General features: G+C 37.6%; 1 protein-coding gene across 1 annotated transcript in view; it reads left to right on the top strand.

Moving 5' to 3' along the window:
* Window positions 1–1,903: 1,903 nt before the first annotated feature.
* Window positions 1,904–23,941, top strand: part of LOC125076215 (titin) — a 100,837-nt gene continuing 78,799 nt past the window's right edge. The window contains exons 1-12 of the mRNA XM_047688275.1: window positions 1,904–2,345; window positions 12,181–13,840; window positions 13,923–14,152; window positions 14,606–15,970; window positions 16,055–17,911; window positions 17,989–18,132; window positions 18,283–18,684; window positions 18,979–19,377; window positions 19,457–19,852; window positions 20,059–20,859; window positions 20,955–21,206; window positions 21,433–23,936. Coding sequence (XP_047544231.1) covers window positions 2,177–2,345; window positions 12,181–13,840; window positions 13,923–14,152; window positions 14,606–15,970; window positions 16,055–17,911; window positions 17,989–18,132; window positions 18,283–18,684; window positions 18,979–19,377; window positions 19,457–19,852; window positions 20,059–20,859; window positions 20,955–21,206; window positions 21,433–23,936 — 10,179 coding nt within the window. The 5' untranslated portion in view covers window positions 1,904–2,176. The remainder of the gene's footprint in view (window positions 2,346–12,180; window positions 13,841–13,922; window positions 14,153–14,605; window positions 15,971–16,054; window positions 17,912–17,988; window positions 18,133–18,282; window positions 18,685–18,978; window positions 19,378–19,456; window positions 19,853–20,058; window positions 20,860–20,954; window positions 21,207–21,432; window positions 23,937–23,941) is intronic.

Genomic DNA, 23,941 nt, shown 5'->3' with positions numbered 1-23,941 from the left:
GAAACAGTAAAGACAATAATAGGTAACAATAAATTAAGTAATCGATCCGTTTGGGTTTTTTTTTTCATAAAATTCAAATGGTATATTTGAGATACTAGATGCACACGTCTCTTCAGTTCATTTCTATAAGAACTCCCTTCGCATCTCCTTCTTGAAACGTTATAAACGACTTATGGTGATACGCTATTAAGACGCGTGTGTCCTTTAGGTGTCCTAATAAGTGTAGTCAATGTCGCATAATGCAGTCCGTTATTATACGACAGTGTTCTCAGGTGGATGTGGATGTGAGGGAGGCATACGACTTACTGCGGGGCAAAGCTAGTTATATGCGTGAAGCCTCGAAATACCTTTATTGATATTCTTAATGATTCGGTATCGATACTGCGAGCACGTCCGTCGCAACACACGCCAATCACCCGGGGGCTACACGCGCTCATTATCATAATAATAATTCATTTAAGAAATATATTCCGAGCATCAATTAAAATCATTCGCTTGATTAAATGACACTTTGTATACTTTATTGCAGAATGGAAATGTTTACGTGATATCAGATGTAAGGAGAATCAATGATGCGATTGTAAATAGAGTATCCATGCAGAAAATGTAGCAGTATCAATAGTACTGCATACGGGCTCTTTGGCCAGTGAAGCAAAATTAAGCACTTTCAACGATAGCGCCACCTTAATGAATGTCATTATTATTAAGATTCTATATAAAAACAGAAAAACGCATTTCCGTTCTTTTGTTACATAAAAATAATAATTTTAATTACTCAAGACATTCTCAACGCCACTTGGCTGGCGTCGGGAAGCTCCGACACGTCTGAGCACCTCGGTGCGGTCCTCCATCTAATCTCTTGAATAGTAACTACATAGTTCCGCGGTCTTAGGCTGACGATCGCTTGTATATGGATACAACGTACGAGACATTCTGTTTGCTTCACACGCCGACAGTCAAAGGCTCAAAGCCTTTCGGCCTTTGTATCTCAATAGACTTAAAGGAAGGTCGTTGTACGAACTGCATCATGACTCTACTGATATAGAGACTTATATGTTCGTGCAACACAGATTTGTACTAGCCCGTGTGGGTTACCACACACTCATCACACATTCTACCGCCAAGCAGCAATGTGCAGTGGTGACCACTTACCATCAGGTGGCCCGTTTGCCTGTCCACATACTAATGTTATAAGAGCTAATACAATAATGTTGTTGTAAGCGCACAAACGATCCAAATATTCGTGTCTTATTCCAAATTATGTTTATGTCCCGTTTGCTGTTGTACACTTCGACCTTGGAGTAGTAATGCAAAGAGTTTTAGCAACGCTATAACACCTCGCCTTATTGCCTCCACGGGTGACACGAGGGCTGGTTCGTTTTTGCTCAGAGGATCGAATTGCGATGCAACGGGGAAATGCTGCTAGCATTCTTGCCACCATTCCACGCGGTCATAATTTATACAGTAGGTATTTTTAATTCGTATTTGTATATATTTAAGGACCGAATGTTAATAATATAATTTAAAACAACATAATATAATACATACAAAGATAAATGTTATAAGAAATGTATGTATATATATGTTCGACAGATTAATTAGTATTGGTGTTTCGGTTTTGTAATTAATATTTCATGATTACCATAAGTGGCTATATATACGTTTCCGAGATTTTTCAGTTGATGGAAGGAATGAAATGTTTGATAAGCGTTCGACAGTTATACGAACTGAAATTATTTTTAAGGATTCGTATTGTTTTTTATTTGTTATTGGTGCCGCAGGCTGGCGGCGGCGGCGGCGGCGCGGGAGCGGGGCGCGTGCAGGAGGCACGCGGGAGCGCGCGGCTCGAAATAACCCGTCGTATTTCGGTCGCGCCCCCGCCGCCCGCCGCCCCCGCACCGTCCGCACCGCCCTCACAGCGCCGCCGCCGGCGCAGCGCCCGCTCAGCCGCTCCGCACTATCCGCTAACTATTCGCAATCGACCGACGTCTTGGTTGTTGGACTTGGGTTATAATGACTTGACTTCTGCTAAATGAACCCGTGGACTAGTATAAGTTTATCGCAGTGGCGTATTTTTTTTTTATTGGGCGAGTGCCGAAGCGAACGCTCCCATACGATAAGGACTAATAGCGTCGAGTGAGAGTTTTTTCGTGCGTTGTGCTGCCGAGGCGGCGTCATGGAGAAGCAGTCCAGGTGGTCGGAGCAGCGCTCCGAGCAGCGTAGCGAGCAGCGCAGCGAGCAGCGCGTGCAGCAACACTCCGAGCGGCGCGAGCAAGTCGTGCAGCAGCAGGAGCGCGTGCAGCGCACCGAGCAGCACTACACACACCAGATGCTTTCACAGCAAGGTCAGTTCAGCTCGACGATCTCCTAACATCATGTCGCTTCTAACACGCCTGCTGACATCGTTTGCTTAGACCTGTCATTGCCATCGCGACCTCATTATTTTCTGTGTATTTCGTACTTATAGAACTTTAAGTAACATCATAAATGTCACACGCCGGTCGGCTGTGTGAGCGGCCGCTGCGATCGGCCAGCGACTGTCTTCGGTTTCTTTATTTTAAGTAACACGTCCAGCAGGAAGAAACCGAAGACGGCAGGCACTATTTGTGCATAGCGCTTTTCCACCGAGCGAGATAGTGCGGCTATTCTGGGGCGCGCGTGGGCGCGGGCCGCGAGCCGCGACCGGGGCGCAGGAATGCGTTCCCGCTCGCATATTTTTCACACTTGTTAATTTTTTACATTTCGAGAAATGATCTCACTGTCTCCGGTCTATCTTCGATTTCAAATGAGAATCGAAAGCGAATTGCTTCTTTATGACGATTGACGGCGAAGCGACGAATTTACGCGGCGCAGCACGGGGCCTCCGAGGCTGGAGCGACCCCGATCGGAGCCTTTACGCAATATTTAAATCGTAAATGGCCAACCGAGCGATATGACCGCCGCGTGACTTCTCTCGTATCTCCGTTAAGGTTGCAGTGCGAATTCATACATTAAAACTTGTTTACTTTTATGGCACAAAGTCGCGCCCATATAAGGCTCAGAGCAAATAAGTGTGTATCCATTCAAGGGTCAATTTTCCTTAACATGAAAACGTCGACTTGTTTTGACAAGGCTACTCACGTTTACTGATGCAAGTCATTTAGAACAGAGACCAACTTTGATACACCTTTGGTCAAAACGAGATAACAAAACGAGGACTTCAATTTCTTATCTTCAATTTGGTAATCGATTAATAATTATAGAAATAATAAAATCTCGTTTACACGTCTAAGTGACGCAGCAGTTGGTTTGCTAAATGCTTATTAATAATAATAATTGATTAATCGTGTCACTAAAAAACGAGATCGATCGTATCAGCGTGTGCGTGTCGGCGTGTCGGTAATGAGAGAACGCAAAAAAACGTAAACAGAGGTTCGAAAAGCATGGCTGCCGTTACATACGGGAGAAACTTCGAAGCACGAGCTCAAAAAATGTAACTACTCCGAACTCTTAAAACCGTATACTGTAAACGTACGTGACAGCGATCGAGTGAATAAATCATAATAACGAGAATACATCGATACGCTAACGCTAAAACTACGTAATCGGTTCGTACATCAGTAAATTAGACAAGAAGACGAGACCAACGCAAAGCGACCCTGCGCCGTCGAGCAGCAGTTGTTCAAACTAAGATTTTGTTATGTGTAATGAAAATAGTAAACACTGGAGGCATGCGTGACTCACTCGCGTAATGGTACCCGCTATTGTATAATGTATTCCGCCACGATCGGCCGCGATCGATCTTGTAGGAAACCGATTAAAACAAAAGCACCTTTAAATCGAGCCGATGCGACACGTATCACTTAATTACAGAGCCTTTTGGACTGTTCCGTTTGAAATGAACTTAACGGTACGAAAAATTAATAATACTGTTAACAGTACTATTGTGATAATAATTAATTAATTATATGCATTATAGAAAGTGCTTTAGCAACTACACTTCAGCTGTAGTCATTCCGACATTTAAATTTTTTATTCAAATGTGTCGTTCACTGAAGCGAAAAATTTAGTAAAAAATAAAGTAATATCACTCGCATACAATACATCCGATGACGGTGTGCAGGTGTGACGTTGACGTTTTTGTTCTCGATTGCTAATTATCTGTTTTCTATTTCATCGTGCAGTGGGAACGCAGTATAATAGCAAGTTTTGCTCGTCGATTGGAAAAAGTCTGCAAAGTGTCATCAGTTTTCACTATCTTTCCAATCGACCTGTTTTTAAATTGTACTTTTAGTGAGATCCACCTGATGGAATATTTTTAGTTGTAACCGCACATTTCCATGTATTGTGTACATTCCTGCTAAGCGCTTAACATTTAGACAATACTAAAGTATTTTATTGATAAGCTGTTATGATGATGATTTGTGAGAAATGGTATTTTAAATGATCGCCGTCGTTGTTGCCGTGTGCTGGCAACACGTGTCACCCGGAGCCACAACATTGTATTGTAATGCATTGTTTAAAATACTATTTGTCGAAGAATAAGATGCGCTCGCGTTATAATATTACCGCAAAGCAAATTACTTCTTCCGCTTCGCTCCATTCGTGAATGTCGCGTACTTTACAGTTTACAATTAAAGTTAATGATCACCTGCCTTGCAACTTTCACATTCTTCTACTCATGTAACCTAATATGTTAACCCAATATGAAGCGTGCCATATGCCACAAACACACATAACAATTCGGTTGACTGTTTACAGAGTCTCGAAACTAAATTATTCAGTCTAGACTTTTATCTACTTTTATAACTGTCACTGAGATAAGTTTGAAGCAAAAAATTAAAGAGTGTTAGGAGTATTTAAATAACAGGGTTAATGACGATGACTATCAAAAGTCCCGGGTTGAATCCGCGCTCGTAACTAATGTGCGCAAGCGCATGTAGCATGGTTCCGCGCTACGGACCGAGGTGCTCGCTCATCATAACGTAACATCTTAACTGTAGCCCGTCGCGGTGCTTGCTCTCATCTCGTCTTTAGGTAACGTCGTATCTGACATCTAAACATTACCTTTATTTTTAGATATACAGTTGAATAAAGTAATTAATCCATTCATTAAAAATATATTTAATTTCGTTGCGACGTTATATTGTTTTCCATAAGTTTCATTTTATACTCTGTCCTATCCATAATGTACTTATCGACTGCAAACAGTAATCCTATATTGCGGTCAATAGAAAGGCTGTAAACTTCAATTCGTCTACGGTTACGGGTTAGAGGTTTACGTCACAATTCGTCGAAACGAGCCGATTCAAACACTATAGAGCGATCGAGATCGAGATGAGAAGTCGATAGCTCCCATGCAGGCGCGGGCGAGCGTTGCAACGCAAGCGAACGAAAGCGAAAGGCGGAGCTGTCAAAACATTCCGGCAACATCGCGTACCTCGACCCGGCGTGCTTTTATCCTGAATATCATCTTCGCCGTCGCCGCACTGCGACGAGACGCTGCGATCTTGTTACCACTTGTGATCACTAAAGCGGGATCTGTGATCTTCATGAATATCTTTGAGAGGCTATATACTAATTACTTTATTTTTAAGTCAGCCATCGAATTTTCGTTAATCACAGAAACGTTCTTTGTTTACAAAGTAATTAATAAAATTAAGTGCACAATTAAGTTAAAGACGATCCAATTACTGTAATAAAATTGTATGAGCCGTCTTATACAATTATTATTATAAATATATGTTTAGTCGAACCTTATATATTAATAGCCGATTTTTGACCCAGTGATTATGGGGCGATAGCTGCACATAAAAAAACGGTTATGGTCTCCTTTTGAAGAGCTCCAGCCGTAGATTTGCAGAAAATTAAATAGGATTCTTGATGGCATTTTACTAAATTGTTACGAACTAACAAAGAATTTCTTTTGAAAGTCACTGGCCGGTTAGAGAGCGCCGCTGTAGATGTATAAAAAAATTAAATACTTAAACAAAATTAAAGTAAATTGTTTTCGACAAACTCCAATTCTAAGTGAACTAATATATAATATTTGATATTAAAAATTACATTTAAAAGAGGCTTCATCATTTTGGCGCCAAATGAGTGACTTGCAGTTCACAATGAATTGAAAACGAAACCTGTCATATGTTCCGAAATTATTAAAACATGTCTTGAATAAACGCGAAGTTTCGCGGGGGACCCGCTGGTAAATAGTAATAACGCGAATGGCGATACCACGTAAAATAATTTAGCAGATGATAATCTCCGATTGAAAGTATTTTAACAACTTCCTCAATTCGAAACTGGTACAGACATTTGATACCGTGCACTCAGGTGATTGACCCAACGAGTGCCTAACAAAGATTAGGTTTTGTCACGATCGCTTGTTGGGTAACCTAACGAGACAGCAACGTGTCTGTCGTGTCGTGTAACGATGAAGAACAAATCTTAGTATCAAAATCTAGTATATAAATGTCATTAATATATAATATTCTTGGTACTCTCATAAACACTTTTCTGTAAAATGGAAACATTTAAGGAGTCTATTGCAGAAGCACGATTATCCTACACTTGCGACCTCTCTAGCAGTTTGAACTCGTAGTCAATCATAACTTGTTGCAATATTTATTAGCTCGATAAAGTTATTTAATTTTTAGCACAACCAACGAAACGATACTCGAAACTCATAAGAGAAACCTTGACATATATCTATGAAGGCATTCGTCGATAGCCTTCATTAACTATTTGATTCAGTACACTACAGTATATAATCATGTAGTGTTCCAACTCTGTATTCCTATTAAGGCCGAAGACTTAGTCGGTACCGCTCATAGAAGATCAGATCATTCGATACATCGCGCAGGTACCGTAAAACATATCAAGTGCTTACCGAGTTTTCAGCCACCGTTAAAGTGAATTATACGCAACTGTATTGGCGGTTATCTGTAGTAACAGTAAGTGCCAGCCTGCGTCTTCACATAATACTCGTACAAGCAGCGCCGCGCCGCGCCGTTTGCGCGCTGGACGCACCGTTTTATTATACTCCTACCTGATTATAACGTTTCTGCAGTTACTCGCTACACGCCGGAGATGTTGCGTATTGTCAAGCAATGTGCATTAATACGACAACAAAATAACCTTTGCTTATTTTAACATATATTTTTTTATTATTGTACTTAATACTTTGGAAACCATAAATGTTAATAGAAAGTTTGGAGTTTGAGGAATTGAAGAATAAATAGAGATCACATGTTGCAAAATATTTACTGTTTTTGCAGAAAAAACCCAAATAGGGTACGGTGACCGAGAAATTAAATGTTTTTCGGTGCAACCTTTACGCAGTACTGGTTTATAACATTTGAAATATTCTTTGGCGTTTATGTCAGGTGATACTTCACCGTATCATTGCTATGTAGCGAAAAGGAATTAGTCAAATAAGAGTAAGAGTACATCATTCAGCCAAAGGAACTATATAGATACTATTTTTTTTATATAAAAGATAAATGGTTAAACAAAAAATATATCTCCAGTTTCCAGATCTCGGAGACAGAGCACGACAGTATTTCCTACACAAACATTTATATAAATCTCTTCGCCCGAATGTATCGAATGTAGAATGAAGTAGTCGTAATATAAGCATTTCGTACTACTTCGTCGCTCTAGTCTCATCCATGTGTCCTTTTGGTAATTTGATATTTTATTTTGATTACTGAGACTAGACTAGCTTGTGCGTAAAATAAGTAAATTAATGTTATTCAAGTTCCTTTAATAAAATATCTCTTATATTTTATACTTATGTATCATCGCCCTCGTAATTTTGCTTAAATTATAAAGAAACGGGCGTCACCTGGGGCATCGTCTAGGTTTCAAATATAAATAAACATACATATAAAACCTTCCGAGCGAGAGCGTCACGAAATTAGTCCGGGAGGTAAACACGTTCGTACATTGATTCGATTACGCGCCTCGCAAGATAATTCGATGTTGCGGCGAATTCAGTTACTCGATAAATTATCGAGGTAGAGATTTAGTAAAATTATCAAAAAATGTATAATTATTAAAAAAATACACGTATCTAGAGACGTATGTACTTACGCACTGCTAAATAATTGTAGGATTAAGTCATTTAAATCACACAATGAGGCCGTTGCCGATCACTAAGCATCGGTCGACTCTCGAGCATCGGATTGTTTACGAGCAGTTCAATAAAACTGCCAAAAGCAGCAGATGTTGTGTTATTTACTTTTAAGAGCTTGAATCAGTGCGGAAATTTGGAATTAGTCTGAAAAGTTGATTTTCCTTTGAAGGTATTGGCAAAATAGAATTAGCGGTGCGATGACTGATGTTTCGTTTGATACGAAATTTTTTTGTTATTGTTTATATTTGTTATATATGTTTCCACCGAAGGAAATTCTTTCTTAGCTTAACTTTATTACTGTATGTGAAATAAAACAATAATACAATTTTTAAATATCTGAAGATTTTGTCTTATTTTATGTTTTGTCATTTAATTAGTTAATTGAAATAAAGACAACACTACGATAGTGCTCAGGAGCTCTTTAATCGATAACAAACGAATATTAATTAATTATAACATTTCAAAGAAGCCTTAAACAAAGATTAATAATATACACGTCATAAAAGTAACCTCGAAGCAACTTACTACACGACCGTTATGATTCATAGATGTGGAGGGCCAGTGACCATATGCTCTGAGTGGGTCAGTCCAGCAGCCACGGTCTGTGGGGCAGGGCGCGTCACTACGCCTAGCCACTACGCTTTCGACCACGCAATAATAAACACTGGAGCTATTACGATAAAGAACATTTTGACTAAACTCGTTAAATGCGAAACTTGTTGTAAATGAAACGACAATGCCTATAAGTACACTAGGCTTAGGTCTTCATTTGTAAGGAAATAAAAATCGCTCAGGCTGAGAATTACAAATTACTGAAAACTAACCGGCTCGAATACGTTTCATTTGCGTCCCTCGTTCCGTTCATACTCTCGCGACACATAGGATCCGTAAGCATTAAATGTCAAATCCCCATTTTGTTTAAAATTATTTATTTGTAGAGATGTAATCATGATTACACGTAAGTATTCAAGTGTCTAGTACTTGCTACTTGCTTGTTTGATGAGCGTTATATTTGTTGTTTATACAATTAGCAAAAATCCATAACATCCATATCAGATATGATATGGATATGTGAATTCGGATCTGGATCTGGATACGAATTTATGAACAATATTTTACCGGTTTTGGATACGTATACGTATCCGATTGTTTCGGATCGTTTTAGTTATAAACATTACATTATTGTGAAATTGAAAAAGAAAGCATTACAAGATATTAATTTTGCTTGGCTAAAGATATTAAATTTGTTGGCTATTATTTGGCGTTAGGTGTGAGCAAACATAAAACAAATAGCCTTTAAATACAATTAGCAACTCTCTTCAAGTGTAACACTATACAAAAACTAAATTATACTTGATGTATTTTATCGGATTCGATTACGATTAGGAAAGTGCTGCGCCGGAAATAAATAATTAGCACCGACCATTAGGACAACCGACATTATTTCATTATTCGCCGAGATGTTCCTCGCTGAACAACTTTGATTGTCTTTCTGACCGACACCTTCTTAATCGGTTTATCTACGTGAGTACATAAATTGAGACAATTATAAAAATACTTAGAAGTCAGGGCAAAAGCTTTACTATGGCGCGGACTGAGGCCGCGTCGAGAGTAAACTAATTGATCGAGTATGACGGAGAATCGGCCGAAAGAACTTAAGTTGCCTATATCGATCACCAGCAGCGAGCAGCAGCTTCAAATATTTAGAGTTTACTTACTCCAAAAAATATTTCAGACCTCTTTGTAATCATATACATTGAAAAATAATATTTACTCCTACTGGCGTTGGGTAAACCTAAGGTACAATTATCTAAGTAGCCATCTCAAAAACCTCGTAGTTAGGACAATAGTCACATTAATAACGGACCACCGACTGATGATAACATCTAATGCAAAATTGCTACACATTGAAAGAATTTTAACACATTTTTTGTTAAAAATCATTAAGTTTTTTAAAAAATGTTTTTAATTTCATGGTCGGTGATTCTAAATGTACCGTTCGCTTTCAACATATCGCCAAAATCGTCTTCGTTCCATGCGGCTCAGGTCCGTGTTGAATCATAGATTACGTGTGTTCGAAAGCTTATCATTATCTTAATATTTCATTTAAATATAATAAGAATAAACGATGATTAGCTAATAGAAATATCAATAATTTATATTTAGTTTATTCTCAAGTAATACGTATCTTTGGACTCTTTACATAAACTACTTTTAGGTAAATAATAAAATGAAGGATACGTAATTAAATGTTGCCGTTAGAAAATACAAAAATATTTATAGAAAAGACATGTCCAAATGTGTTATTTCATAATACTGACGTGTCTTGGGCGGGAGCCAACGGACGCCCACTGACTGACTACGCCGTCCAAATAGCTCGGCTTACTTAAAGCTTGGTAAAATGTTCCCTGTTGGCTAGTTCGTACTGCCAGCGAGCAGCTGCCTCGGCAGATCAAATCTTATGACTTTAGGAACACTTTAGACGATATGCAGTATGCTAATTATTTATATTGAACGTTAATTTTTAAAGTGGACGAAATACAAATTAATTAATACATTATTTAAAACAATATATATTTTCTTTAATGATACAAAAGGAATTTTGCGCAAAGTTATCTGTTGAACAAAGAACACAAATATACACATACATATTAACAAACCGATACTTACAGATTTTTTAGACATATGATTGGCAAAAAATATAATAATGGTCCTGGCACTGTATTGTTGAAAACCTGCAAAAAGATGTTGGTAGGTTTTTAAGATATTACGGTTTATTTGTACCGTCTAGCGACCTCCTTTTGTCGTATATAATAAACATATAATTAAATTAAAAATTAATAATTTGTCCAATACTCGGTATTTTTAATTGTTAAACTTGGCTGAACAGTTATGCTCCTCTAGACGCTTCTAGAGGAGCATAAACAACACGTCTGTGTGTAACATGAATAGTTAAGAAGTTACGAAGTACCGTGACCTTGACCTTAAAATAATTTCGAGGTTCATCAATAACGTTCCTATAATCGGGCCTGTTTTATAGGCTTCTTGGCACAAGCTGTTTTCATGACCAAATATTTGTTTAAATAATGATTTCTAAATTATCTTTACATTGACTTATTAAAGTAATTAAACCTAAGAGCCGGCTCGCATAGAACGACATCCGGATAAAGATTTCGTATTCTTTTTTTGTGTAAACCTACAAATATACATGTTTTATTTTAATCTGCTTCTTAGGTGATTTAAAAATAATTAATCTTTTTATTATCACATTCGTCTTTACAAAATTAATCACGTTTTTTTTTTAAATATGATAAGCAAGTAATGAATTTTGAAACACATTTGCCAAAACATATATTAAATGAAAAATAAACGTTTATTGGGAATTGCCGAGATACGACCGCGCAACCGGTTGCTCGTTTTGTAAGTACGCATCGGGCCGACCGACGACCGGTCGTAAAAACACGCGTAAATGCACTATTACATATAGTGTGTATATCAGATTATATGTATAAATAATAATCTTTTATTGTTATGAGATTTATTCTACTGCAAATATGTAAATTTAGTTTTTGGCTTCTGAATATTATCTACAAAACTTTATTTTCCAATAAAACACTCGTTAAAACAAATTGTGAAAGCCATGTTGATTTAAAAATCAATAATGATAGTACTTTTTTTAGATTTCGCGTAAAGGTAATTTGTTCGTAATTCGTGTACTTGTCTACTGAAATGGAGTTCGTAATAAGATCCGAGTGTTGTGTACGAAAATAGATGGGCGAAAAGAGCTCGATCGCCTCGTCACCGCTGACTCACTCGTATCCGAGAATTGTAGGTTTTATACCGGAGTGCGGCATATATTATATATGAGATTATTTCCAGATTATGTAGATATGCTTGTAAAAGTTTGTAATCAATTAAAGCGAATATTTTATATCATGTCTAATTATGAGACAAGTCATGTTTTCGAATCATTTTAATTTTTAAGCTTACGATTTCACTTTAAATATTTTGAAACATTTTATATATATTTATATAAGAAACATTGGCTTCTTTAATTGTTACAGTTGAAAGCGCTGGTGGCGAACGCATACCGATCACTTCAGGGAGACATGGAGACTTATCTCCACCTATTTTCGAGCAGATATTTAAAAATGCAAGATTTGCGCAAGGTGGCAACGCTAAATTTGAAGGAAAACTTCGAGGAAACCCAACACCTGTTGTTTCATGGACCAGAAAAAAGGCACCTTTGGTAGAATGCAATAAATACAGCATGAGTTACAATGAGCAAACTGGCGATGTATCTCTACTCATCAAACAAATAGGACCTGGTGACGAAGGAGAATATACTTGTACTGCCCGAAACCAATATGGTGAAGCAATTTGTTCAGTTTATATCCAACCCGAAGGTGTTCCGGTGCCCACCCATCAAGCTTCACAGCAGCAAAGCTACAAACATGTTAGTGAAAGTGTTGAGCACAAATCTTATGGAACACAAGAATATTCAACCGAACAGTCCCGGCAATCTCAAAGGTACGCGTATACAAATGGTTCCGATATTTCATCGACTGAAGATTTTAAAGTGGACACTTTTGAATATAGGCTGTTGAGAGAGGTTTCATTTAGAGAAACTATTACCAAGAGATTTATTGGTGAAACTGATATCCATATAAACACAGAAGTTGATAAGTCTTTGGGACCAGTGTCGCCACCTAAAATATTTCAGAAACCTAGAAATTCTAAGTTACAGGAAGGTGCCGATGCACAATTTCAAGTACAATTGTCGGGTAATCCTCGACCACGTGTAACCTGGTTTAAAAATGGCCAAAGGATAGTTAACTCAAACAAACATAACATTATAAATACTAATAATCAAACGATCCTTAGAATAAGAAATACACAAAAGTCTGATTCTGGTCACTACACTCTTTTAGCTGAAAATCCCAACGGATGTATTGTAACTTCTGGGTACCTTGCCGTAGAATCACCTCAAGAAACATATGTACAAGACCAAAAATCGCAGTACGTAATTGATACTCAACAAGTAGAGACTGAAAGAATAGAAGTAAATGAAAAAGCCCTTGCCCCGCAATTTGTAAAAGTCTGCCAAGACCGTGATGTAACAGAAGGAAAAATGACGCGATTCGATTGCCGCGTTACGGGCAGACCTTATCCAGAAGTCACGTGGTTCATTAACGAGAGACAAATTCGAGACGATTATAATCATAAAATTTTAGTAAACGAATCTGGTAATCATGCGCTTATGATTACGAATGTTGACCTTAGTGATAGCGGTGTAGTTACTTGTGTAGCACGAAACAAAAGCGGAGAAACATCTTTTCAGTGCCGTTTGAACGTAATAGAAAAAGAACAAGTAGTTGCTCCGAAATTTGTTGAACGTTTCAGTACTTTAAATGTGCGGGAAGGAGAACCTGTTATACTGAAAGCGCGAGCAGTCGGCACACCTACACCGCGAATCACATGGCAGAAGGACGGCGTTCCGATTATACCCAATCCAGAGCTACGAATAAATACCGAAGGTGGAGCCTCGACATTGGATATACCTAGAGCCAAGGCGTCGGATGCGGCATGGTATCAGTGCACTGCACAAAATGTCGCAGGCTCCACAGCCACTCGGGCGAGGCTTTATGTGGAAGTACCAAAAGAGCCTCCGCCTGAGCAAAAGCGTCTGCACTTACCGCGACCCACGAAAATAATTGAGCCAGAGTAAGTATAATAATTTATTATTATTTTTAATTTCAATTATTGTTAATTTCTTGAAATTTAATTTTAATTATAAATGTTTTAGGCCCGCACCTGGACCAGAAATTATATATTTAAGGCACGTGGAAAGAGCACGACCATACGTTCCTCCGGGTGAAGAAGACCGCGTTTATCCTCCACCACAGTTCATAGTACCACTAAAAAGTGTAACACAAATGGAAGGTGGTAAAATTCATTTTGAAACGAGGATAGAACCGGTCGGCGACCCAACGATGAAAATTGAGTGGTTGAAAAATGGACAAAGCATTGAAGCCAGTAAGTAGCATTTTTAGTAGTATAGTATTGTATATTTTTATAGTAATTGCTTTGGGGCACCATTGCAGATATCCGGGTTGTTTGTGATCTAGGGCTTCGAGACTCATACAGTAGATATACTTACAGTTTCGTCCAATATATTTACAGTATAAGTTAGATGAAAAACGCTTGTGGCAGATTTTAATACGATACATTCAAATTCCTTTGCTAGGTTTTCCAAATTACAAACTGCAGTTGAGATTTTTTCATTTTCTTGCTACTGTCAAATTTAATTGCAACTGATAAATTAATATTTATGTAATTTTGGGAAATCGATACTACTAAGTTTCTTCGCGGTTATTTTCTGTTCTCAACATCAACATCTACGTTCCTATAATATAATTTATATTGAAAAAAAAATATGTATCGTTTGTATAAGTAGTTCTTTTTTATGATTAACATATTTTATTTTAGGTTCAAGATTTACCTCAGTATTCCGTTTCGGGTATATTTCTTTAGACATGCTCAGTCTTAATATTCAAGATAGTGGTGAATATACGTGCAGAGCAGTAAGTGCTACTGGCATTGCAGAAACCAAAGCGATTTTACAAGTGACTCCCAGAGCGACAATTGAAAGAGCAAGTCAACATCCAGAAAGTTTGCAATATATTCAGCAATTAGAAGACTATTCCAAATATCAACATCAGGAGTCTATTGAAGAACAAACATCGCAAAGGCCACAATTCATAAGACCATTACAAGATCTTGGCGAACTACAAGAAGGCCGGAATGCGCATTTTGAAGCGCAACTTACTCCAGTTAGCGATCCTACTATGAGGGTGGAATGGTACAAAGATGGCAAATCTATTACAGCCAGCTCGCGAATCACAGCAATCTTCAACTTCGGCTACGTCTCCCTTAACATCATGCACCTACGGGCTGAAGATGCAGGTTCGTATACAGTGAGAGCTGTTAATAGATTAGGCGAAGCTATCAGTACCGCATCGATCAGAGTAGCTGCTAGGAGTACAGTTACCACAGATCTCGGTATACCTGAACAACGTAGATATATAGAGAAGACTGAGCAGTTAGAAGCTTATCAACAACAACAGCATCAAAAGTACTATCAGGAAATACCTGAGAGTACACAGAGACCAGAATTTAAAACACCAATCAAAGATCAAATTAATATAAAAGAAGGGGGCTTTGCGCATTTTGAAGCTCGCCTTGAACCAATTGGAGATTCCACACTTAGAGTGGAATGGTTAAAAGATGGACGTCCAGTAGAAGCTAGTTCACGAATTACTACGTTCTTCAATTTCGGATATGTAGCTTTAACCATAAAATCTGTAACTATTCATGATGCCGGTCACTATACATGTCGAGCCTATAATGTACTTGGTCAAGCTACTACAAGTGCCAATCTCACTATAGTTACAAGAAAAGATATTATAGCTGAATCACAGCATCCTGGAGGACTAGAAAAAATTCAGTACTTAGAAGATTCTAGTAAGTATTCGAGACGAACGGACGAAGATGTTAGAATTACTCAAAAACCTAGATTCCTTGGCCCTTTGAAGGGTACAAATAAAATTGTAGAAGGACAAAGCGCCCATTTTGAGGCAAGAGTAGAGCCACAAAGCGATTTAACAATGACTGTCGAATGGTATTTTAATGGAAAGCAAATTAAATCGGCTAATCGAATTCAAACCTATCACAATTTCGGTTATGTGGCTTTAGACATAACTAGTGTCCGGGCAGAAGACGCTGGCGTTTATACCGTGGTAGCACGTAACGCTGCTGGGGAGGCGCAACTCAGTGCTTCTATGTTAGTTGAAAGTAAGTTATAATAAATATGCTTATAATTTTTTTTTTATTGACAGTTTTTATTAATACTATTCTGTTTTTTTTTTAATTTTCTAGCCCGCTCAAGTATTGATACTTCAAGCATACATCGTGGCTTGTACGAAAAAACACGACAAATAGAAGAATCAAAATTTGTTGAACCGATGTATCATATTGAAGAAATCTCGAAATCAAAGCCTGTTTTCGTACAACCTTTATCAGATCCTCAACCCGTGTCCGAAGGTAAAAATATTCACCTCGAGTGTCGACTGGAACCTATGGGTGATCCTACAATGAGAGTTGAATGGTTCCATAATGGAAGAGCAGTAACAGTAGGATCTCGATTTAGGACTTACTACGATTTTGGCTTTGTAGCATTGGATATTATTCATGCTACTTCGGTTGATTCAGGTGAATACACTGTTAGAGCAGTTAACCATTTGGGGTCAGCGCACACATCAGCAATGGTGAGGATTATTGAAAGATCAGATATTTTAACTGATACTCAAAATGAGCAAGCTGTAGAACAAATTCAAATGCTAGAAGATGCTAGTCGTCGTAGCAAACACGTGCAAGAAGATATAACAGTCATGCAAGCGCCTCAATTTTCAAGGGCGTTACATAATATTGAAACCGTAGAAGGTACCAATGTGCACTTAGAATGTAGACTGCAACCAGTCGGGGATCCTACTATGAAAGTAGAATGGTTCTGCAATGGCAGACCAATTAAAACAGGTCATAGGTTTAGACCAGCTTACGAATTTGACTATGTCGCCTTAGATCTTTTAAGCGTATATCCAGAAGACTCCGGTGTATATACATGTCAAGCAACAAATCAATTAGGAGAAGCTGTTACGTCTTGCGCCTTGCGAGTCATGGCCAAGAAAGACTTAATTTTCGAATCACAGCATCCTTCTGGCTTAGAAAAAATTCAATATTTAGAAGATACTACTCGTTATAAAAAAACAGATGTTGTAGATGAATCTATAAGTATCAAGCCTCGATTTATTACAAAGCCGAAGTCAATTGACAGTGTTAAAGAAGGTAACCATGTTCACTTTGAGTGTAAGCTGGAACCAGTTACTGACTCAAATCTAAAAGTTGAATGGTTTAAAAATGGTCAACCAGTTACAATCGGCCATAGATTTAGGCCAATCCACGATTTTGGTTATGTAGCCCTTGATATCATTGACCTTATAGCCGAAGACTCAGGTGTTTATACATGCAGAGCTGTTAACCTTGTTGGCACTGATGAAGTGAATTGCAAATTAACGTGTCGAGAAACGGCCGATATTATAAGAGCTACTCAAAATGAAGTAGGTTTAGAACAGATACAAGTTTTAGAAGATAGATCTAAATATCACAGAACTGATATTATTGATGAAATAACTACTCAAGCACCCATATTTACAACATCATTGAAAAATGTTGAAATCAAAGAAGGACAACGAGCCCACTTTGAGTGTAGACTCATTCCCGTTTCTGATGCAACAATGAAAGTAGAATGGTATCATAATAATAAGCCGCTAAAGAGTGGTTCTAGATTTACGGAGACAAATAACTTTGGTTTTGTTGCACTCGATATTATGTCTTGCTTGCCAGAAGACTCAGGTACATATACCTGTAGAGCAATCAACGCCCTTGGAGAAGCTGTAACATCGGGCACTGCAATAGTACATTCGAAGAAATCAATTTATCTAGAATCCCAACATGAAGGTGCTCTACCAAGACTTACACAGCTAGAAGATTCTACAAGACATCAAAGACAATCGACGCAAGAAGAATTAGTTACCCAAGCGCCTGTTTTTACTATGCCCATGAAGGACATTCGAGTTGCCGAAAATCAAGCAGTTCACTTTGAAGCCAGACTTATACCAGTAGGTGACCCGAAATTAAGAGTTGAGTGGTTGAGGAATGGAGTTTCTATTGAAGCTTGTAAGTATATCAAAAATATATTGTATTGGTATAACATCGATTAGTTCGTGTGCATTAATCGTTTCTAATATTTTCAGCAAATCGTATCACTACCATGCATGACTTTGGCTACGTTGCTCTGAACATGAAGTATGTGAATCCTGAAGACTCGGGTACCTATACTTGTCGAGCAATAAATGAACTTGGAGAAGCGGTTACATCATCTACGCTCTTCGTTCAATGTAAGCAAACAAAAAATAAAATGAAACACGTACATTATTTTTTTAAATATTGTTTCTTATTAATCGTAGACTACATAATCCTATATTATATGTGTATTTTTAATCATTTTGTTGTTTAATACAAATTATGTGAATTAATTTTATTTTTAGCTAAAGCATCTTTACAATTAGAAACGGTTCATGAAACTGCGTTGCAAAAAATACGACAGTTGGAAGATACTTCCCGCTATCAACGCAGAGAAGAAGTTGAAATTGCTGTAAACCAAGCTCCTCGATTTATTACACAATTAAATGGGCCTTCTAAATTAGTCGAAGGGCAGAGTGCGCATTACGAGTGTAGAATAGAACCTTATCCCGATCCGACTATGCGAGTCGAATGGTACTTTAATGGAAAAGTTTTACAAAGTGGGCACCGCTATCGCACGGCTTATGACTTTGGCTTCGCAGCCCTTGATATTCTAACAGTATACGGAGAAGATTCTGGTGAATACACTTGTAAAGTTATCAATAACTTGGGTCAAGCAACATCATCTATCAAACTCAATGTTCAATGTAAGTGTGACTATTGTAATTATTGTTTTTTAAATATATGTGATACTATACACTTTTATATAAAAGTATCTAATCTTATATAAAAGTAAGTATCTTTTATATAAAAGTATAATTAATTTATGTACTAAACTTAAATCTAATACGGCAAACCTAATTCTTGTCTCTATATAATCGGTCGATTTTAATACAATAGCAGTCTTCTAGTCCAGGCGGTTGCCTTAAAAAACGTGTAAAAGAGAATCGGCACTAGATGACGTTCTTACTAATGCTATTTATTTTCTTACTTTTTTTTAGCAAAAGAATCAATTATTAGAGATACACAACATGAGAGTGCTTTAGAAAAAATTCAATATCTTGAAGATGACAGCAGATATAAGCGAGTCGTTACAGATGAAGGATTTATTGCTGAGAAACCTCAATTTGGAAAACCTCTCAAAAATGTACACGTTGCCGAGGGCCAATCGATACATCTAGAGGCTACCTTAACTCCCGTAAATGACCCCACAATGCGTGTAGAATGGTATTGTAATGGTAGACCTATTCAACAGGGCCACAGGTTTAAGACTACCTATGACTTTGGTTATGTGGCATTAGATGTTTTGTATGCTTATGCAGAAGATTCTGGAACTTACATGTGCAAGGCGACAAATGCTGTCGGTGAAGCAGTAACAACCAGTTCTGTAAATGTAGATGGTATGTATTTCGCTTCTATTATTTGATTGTTAATTTTTTAATAGTTTTATAGAATTAATGAATCATTTTGTTTTACTAGCCATGGCTTCATTGTATCTGGACACATTAGATGAACAACGCTTGAAAAAGATCAAAGAGCTCGAACAATACGAGAGGCCAAAAGCCGTCGAAGAAGATAAACCAGGACAACGGCCTGTATTCTTAACTGCTTTAACTAGCTTAGAGAACCTTAAAGAAGGTGACCGCGCTCACTTCGAGTGTAGAGTAGAGCCTATTAATGATCCTGATCTTAATATTGAATGGTTCCTTAATGGTAAAAAAATAAAGACAGGTCACAGGTTTAGAACAACACATGACTTTGGATACGTCGCATTTGATATATTATATTCCTACGCTGAAGATTCTGGAACGTACATGTGTAAAGCCACTAATAAACTCGGAGAAGCAGTAAACACGTGCACGTTGAAGGTTGCAAGTGAGTATTAAAGATTATTATTATTATCTTCTGAAAGTCCGAGTGGAATTGTTATAGATTCCGGGAATTAGTACTCAACGGCTCATTTTCCCAAGTAGTGGGTTTTTATGTCATGATTTTTATTGTTTTCTGTAAAATTCTTAGAAAATTTAAGCTGCCTAATTAGCACATTACTTGCATGTGTAATATATATATTATTTTTATAGGTCATCGAAATATTATCTTAGACACTCAACATCCTAATGGCCTTGAGAAAATAAGACAATTAGAGGCTCAAGGTCATCAAGCAAGAATAGAAGTTGAAGAGCCTAAGATTTCGCCTCCAAAATTTGTAACAGAACTCAGGGGAACAACCCATGTTTTTGAGGGTCAAACGGCACACTTTGAATGCCAAGTTGAGCCAATACACGATCCCAATTTGCGCATTGAGTTCTATCACAACGGCAAAGCATTGCAATCTGCGTCACGGTTCCATATCACTTTTGATTTTGGTTATGTGTCATTGGATATACAGCACTGTGTCCCAGAAGATGCAGGCGAATATTCTGTAAAAGCGATTAACGCTCTTGGTCAGTGCACTTCCTCGATTTCAATGACTGTAACCGCAAAAGGTAGTATTATATCGGAATCTCAACGTCCAGAAGGTCTCGAGAAAATTAGAGAATTAGAATCAACTGAACCATTTAAAAGGCCAGAAATACCTGAGCCCGTCACTAGGCAAAGACCTGTCTTTACGCAGCCTCTCCAAAACATCGATAATATACAAGAGGGACAGACGGCTCACTTTGATTGTAGACTTATTCCTGTTGGAGATCCAACACTCAAAGTAGAATGGTTCAGAAATGAAAAATTAATAGAAGACAGTTCTAGAATAACCAAAACACATGATTTTGGATATGTTTCTATGACTATTTCTCACGTGCGTGATGAAGACGAAGGTGTTTATATGTGTAGAGCATCAAATTTATTAGGTGAAGCAGTTACAACAGCTGCCATGAAAATAAAAAGTAAATTCTTATTTATTTATTTTTTAATTTACAAAAATAAGCCGTTATTTATTAAAAAATATTTTTTTAATCATAATTATATTTATTTTTATTAGCAAAAGCATCAATTCAAATGGATACACAGCATCCAGAAGGAATGAAGAAAATTCAAAAATTGGAAGAACCCCTGGCTAGAAAAGCTGATGAACCAGAAAGAGAATTTGAAAAACCAATCTTCACTCAGGTTTTGACCGGTCCATCTGAACTATGGGAGGGGCAACACGCTCATTATGAAGCTCGAGTGGTCCCTGTTGGCGATCCTAGCCTGCGATTTGAATGGTATATTAACGGCGTTGAACTTAAAATGGGTAAGTATTTATTGAATACTGTTATTAGTAAACATTATTTAATATTAGTGTTTGGATATAATATACTATAATTTATTATAATTTCATTCAAAAATACTACCTGATTTAACTGCTTGAGTTTGACAAATTAATTTCTTTATAGATATAATTAATATAACAGAGAAGATTAAGATAAAAATGAAAACAACATGAGAAATTTAATTAGATATTGTTACTCAATTCACAGGTTCACGATTCCGCACTACGCACGATTTCGGTTTTGTTACTTTGGACATAAATTCAGTTGTTGCACAAGATGCAGGATTATATATGTGTAAAGCAATAAATAAGGCAGGAAGCACTGTGTCTTCCACTTCTCTTAAAGTAAAAACAAAATCAACAATTATTGATGAAGCTTTGAGACCTGAATCATGGCAAAAAATTCAGATGAAAGAGGCAGCAATGAATAAAGTACCAGAAATGTTTATTGACACTGGTGTTCAACAAGCTCCGATATTTACCACTCACCTTAAAAGCTATGATAAGCTTGTTGAAGGACAACATGTTTATTTGGAAGCCCAAGTTGAACCACGGACGGATCCTAACTTAAGAATTGAGTGGTTTAAGAATGGAGTATCATTAACCACTGGATCAAGATTAAAGAGCACTTTTGACTTTGGCTTGGTAACGCTCTCTATTAACTCTTTAAGAATTGACGATTCAGGTATATATACATGCAAAGCTACAAACTTGATGGGTGAAGCGGTTTCCACTGCTTCGATTAAAATTGAAGACCGTCATTGGCTGCTTGGTGAATCATTACACCCGCAGTCTTTAGACCGTATCGGAGCACTAGAACAACCTAAACCAACTAAGCCAGAAACACCTGAACCAGTTTATGAGACTCCTGTTTTTATTTCTCATCTTAATAACATCATATGCAAGGAGGGTGACAATATTCACTTTGAGTGCAATGTTGAACCATCTCGAGACCCGACGCTAAAGATTGAATGGTTCTTCAACAACAAACCTTTGCCGTCCGGGACTAGATATAAGAGTACCCATGATTTTAGCTATGTGTCATTGGATATTACGCATACCTATGAAGAAGACTCTGGTATTTACACATGTAAAGCTACTAATAGCAAGGGATCTGCTACAACATCTGGTTCATTGAGGTGTACTGGAGATAAACATATTTATTTGGACACTCAGCATCCACAAGGCAAAGCTGGTTTAGAAGCTGTTGAACAAGCAGAAGAAGCAAGACTATCCAAAACAAGAAGGACATCTGTTCCAGATGCAGAATATCCTAAGCCTGAATGGGTGGTACCAGTGGCTGCTGAACATCAGTTAATTGAAGGACAAGCTCTTCATCTTGAGGGTCAAGTCGAACCCAAGAATGATCCTGATTTAAAGATTGAATGGTATTTCAATGGCAAAGTTTTAGAGCAAGGCTCTCGGTTTAAATTAACAAGCGACTTTGGTTTTGTTACATTAGATGTAACTGACGTATATGAGAGGGACAGTGGAATTTATACATGTAAAGCTTATAATAAAAAAGGAGAAGCGTTTACCTCTTCTACAATTTATTGCACCAGTAAAGAAAACCTTATTGAAAGAACTCAGCATCCAAAAGGTAAAGAGGGATTAGAAAAAATACAAAATCTCGAAGAATCTCTTCGAAGAGAGCCTGGACAGAAGCCCGAAGATGATACAGGAAGACCACCTGAATTTGTGACCGTCTTCCAAGATATTACTGATATTAGTGAAGGTCAGATTGCTCACTATGAGGCATCTTTAATACCCACCGGTGACCAAAGTATGGTAATCGAATGGTTTTATAATGGTAAATCAATTGAAGCTAGTCATAGGATTCGTACAGTATATGCTTTTGGAATGGTGGTGCTCGAAATTTTGGGTACAAAGACTTCTGATTCTGGAGTATACTCTTGTCGTGCTACAAATAAATGGGGACAAGCCGAAATAAATGTTAAACTTGAGTGTGTAGACAAAAGCAAAGGACAAAAACCTAAGTTTACTACACATATACAGAGCATCGAAGGTCTTAAAGATGGCCAATCAGCACACTTTGAGTGCACTGTAATTCCAGTTGATGATCCGGACATGAAGATCGAATGGTATCATAATGGCCAGCCATTGCGTCATTCTACAAGAATAAAAACTATTTCTGATTTCGGTTTTGTAGTACTTGATATTGCGTACACCCAGAATCATGACACCGGAGAATATATTTGTCGTGCCTATAACAAATATGGCGAAGATTTTACTAAAGCAACTATAAATTGCTATGGAAAGGGTGGAGTTTATTCAGATAGCTTACAACCTGAATCTCTAGCAAAGATCAGGGAGCTAGAAAGCTTGCAAGGCATGCAACAACAGGTACAAGCACTCGCTTCTGCTGAACCACCTAAATTTATAACACAGATACAAGACGTAACAAAATTAGTGGAAGGACAAAGCGCCCACTTCGAAGCAAGACTGACTCCTGTGGACGATCCCGATCTTAAGGTTGAATGGTTCTATAACGGTAAAAAATTACCACATGGGCACAGATATAGAACTTTCCATGACTTTGGAATTGTTATTTTAGACATTCTGTATTGTTACGAAGAGAATTCTGGGGAATATGAGTGTGTCGCGACGAACAAATTGGGTCGAGATTCAACAAAAGCCATTCTAAAATGCACATCAAAAGAAAATTTAATTCTGGACTCGCAACTCCCGCGGGTAAT

This window comes from Vanessa atalanta, chromosome Z, assembly GCF_905147765.1.
Source record: "Vanessa atalanta chromosome Z, ilVanAtal1.2, whole genome shotgun sequence".
Classification (NCBI taxonomy): Eukaryota; Metazoa; Arthropoda; class Insecta; order Lepidoptera; family Nymphalidae; genus Vanessa; species Vanessa atalanta.
The sequence above is the reverse complement of the archived record's forward strand: the minus strand, read 5'-3'. Positions and strand labels throughout refer to the sequence as shown.